General features: G+C 55.2%; 1 protein-coding gene across 1 annotated transcript in view; it reads right to left on the bottom strand.

The window, feature by feature from the left end:
* WSCD2 (WSC domain containing 2) overlaps positions 1-1,716 on the bottom strand; it is a gene marked incomplete at both ends in the record, with an annotated part of 9,938 nt that overhangs the window by 2,085 nt on the left and 6,137 nt on the right. Inside the window, 2 exons of the mRNA XM_009084035.1 lie at positions 1-48; positions 1,230-1,351. The exon at positions 1-48 is cut by the window's left edge and continues 127 nt beyond it. Of these exons, the coding sequence (XP_009082283.1) occupies positions 1-48; positions 1,230-1,351 (170 nt within the window). The remainder of the gene's footprint in view (positions 49-1,229; positions 1,352-1,716) is intronic.

Below are 1,716 nucleotides of genomic sequence, written 5' to 3'. Positions count from 1 at the left end.
AAAGCCACAGAGGCAGGTGGTCCCAGCCAGGGCCGACAGTGGGTACTCCTGGGGGGGCAGGTGGAGGGAGGGCAGACAGGGGCACTGGCCCCCGTGCCAGACCCTCCTCACACCCATCCTCACTGCCCCAGCCCTGCTGGGCAGTGTGGAGTGGTTGCAGCATCCTTCCAGTCCATTCCTGCATCTTTCCAGCCCATTCCTGCATCCTTCAAGCTCATTCCCACATCCCTCCAGCCCATTTCTGCATCTTTCCAGCCCATTTCCACAGCCTTCCAGCCCATTCCTGCATCCTTCCAGCCAGTTGCACCAGCAGCTCACTGCAGACACCCAAACTGCCCCAAGCCCCAATGCATCAGATACTGGTGACCCAGCAGAACTGCACATCAATGTGAGTGCCACCTGCACTAAGGTGGCCAAGAGCCATCAGTAGTCCCATGGCAGCCACACCAGCATTTCCAGCAGCACAGGTTGCCCAGGGAGGCTGTGGCTGCCCCAACCCTGGCAGTGTTTCATTCCAGGTTGGATAAATCCTTGAGCAACCTGCTCTGGTGGGAGGTGTCCCTGCAAAGGGCAGGTTTTGGGGCTGGATGATCTCTAAGCTCCATTCCAATCCCTAAAATTCTATGATTCTATGATTCCAAGCCCAATTCCAAGCCCCACTTGGCAGGTGACAGGTGATTTACCACCAGGTTGGGGCAGTGCTGGCTGAATCAAGGTGCTCCAGTTATTTCCACCTCCCAACGTGAGCTCTCCCAGCAGTGATGGGAAGGCAGAGCCAGTAATGGAGCAACCACTCAAATTTAACTGCTGTGATGGTTTATTCCCCACCATCCTCTGCTGAGTAGGCTGCAAAGGGAGGACACAACTGTCCCAGCTTCCTCTACCTGATAATTCACCTGATCTTAAGTAACCAGCACTCCAGCAGTGCCCAGTGCCAGCCTTTCCCCTCCTGCTCAGAGGGGGAAGCAAACTGCACTGCAGCACCCCTGCACCAGAGCAGGACCCAGGATGGAACCCTTAAAGATCCCTTCCAACCCAAACTACTCCATGATGCTCCTGCCCAAACCACCCTGGGGCAGCTGCTGCCTCCAGTCCTTCCTGACACAATCAATTTGATCCTTTAAGCATTTGGATACCCAAATGACACTACCCAATGTGACTTTCTGACGATGACGAAAACAAAGGTGGTGAAGCTTTCAGCCTGCACCCCCCAGTCACCCCCTTAGTACCTTCTCAGTGCAGAAGTCCACACACTTGTCCACTGACATGTTGAGCATGAGCTGGCTGACGGGCAGGGCGATGGAGATGTTGTCTGGCCGGTGGAAGCAGCCCCGAAATACTGCGCTGCCATCTGCGAGGGAGAGAGGCCACAGTGACACCCACAGCCATGGCTGCACCCCAAAAATGTTACCACTGCCACTTTTTGCACCCCAGGCTCAGGAGCAAGAGCCTCAGTGTGACACAGCATCCCTGTCCTCCCTTACTCCATCAGCATTTCTCCAGCTCCCGTTCCCCACGGAGTGCTGACACGCTCACGCGGCTGCTTATAGTGCAGAATCAGAGTGAAACCCCAGCAGATAAGTTGGGTTTATTTTTTTTTCCTTGCTATTTTTATCAGCTTGGTGATCCGAGGCTGAAGGAGGGATGGAGACAGCAGGGAGAGCAGGGCTGGATCCAGCCTGGTCACCCTCAGGATCAGTGCCCTGAATAGTCCTT

The sequence above is a fragment of the Acanthisitta chloris genome, unplaced genomic scaffold (assembly GCF_000695815.1).
Source record: "Acanthisitta chloris isolate BGI_N310 unplaced genomic scaffold, ASM69581v1 scaffold21381, whole genome shotgun sequence".
Lineage (NCBI taxonomy): Eukaryota > Metazoa > Chordata > Aves > Passeriformes > Acanthisittidae > Acanthisitta > Acanthisitta chloris.
Note: the sequence above shows the minus strand (reverse complement) of the source record. Positions and strands in the feature narration are given on the sequence as shown.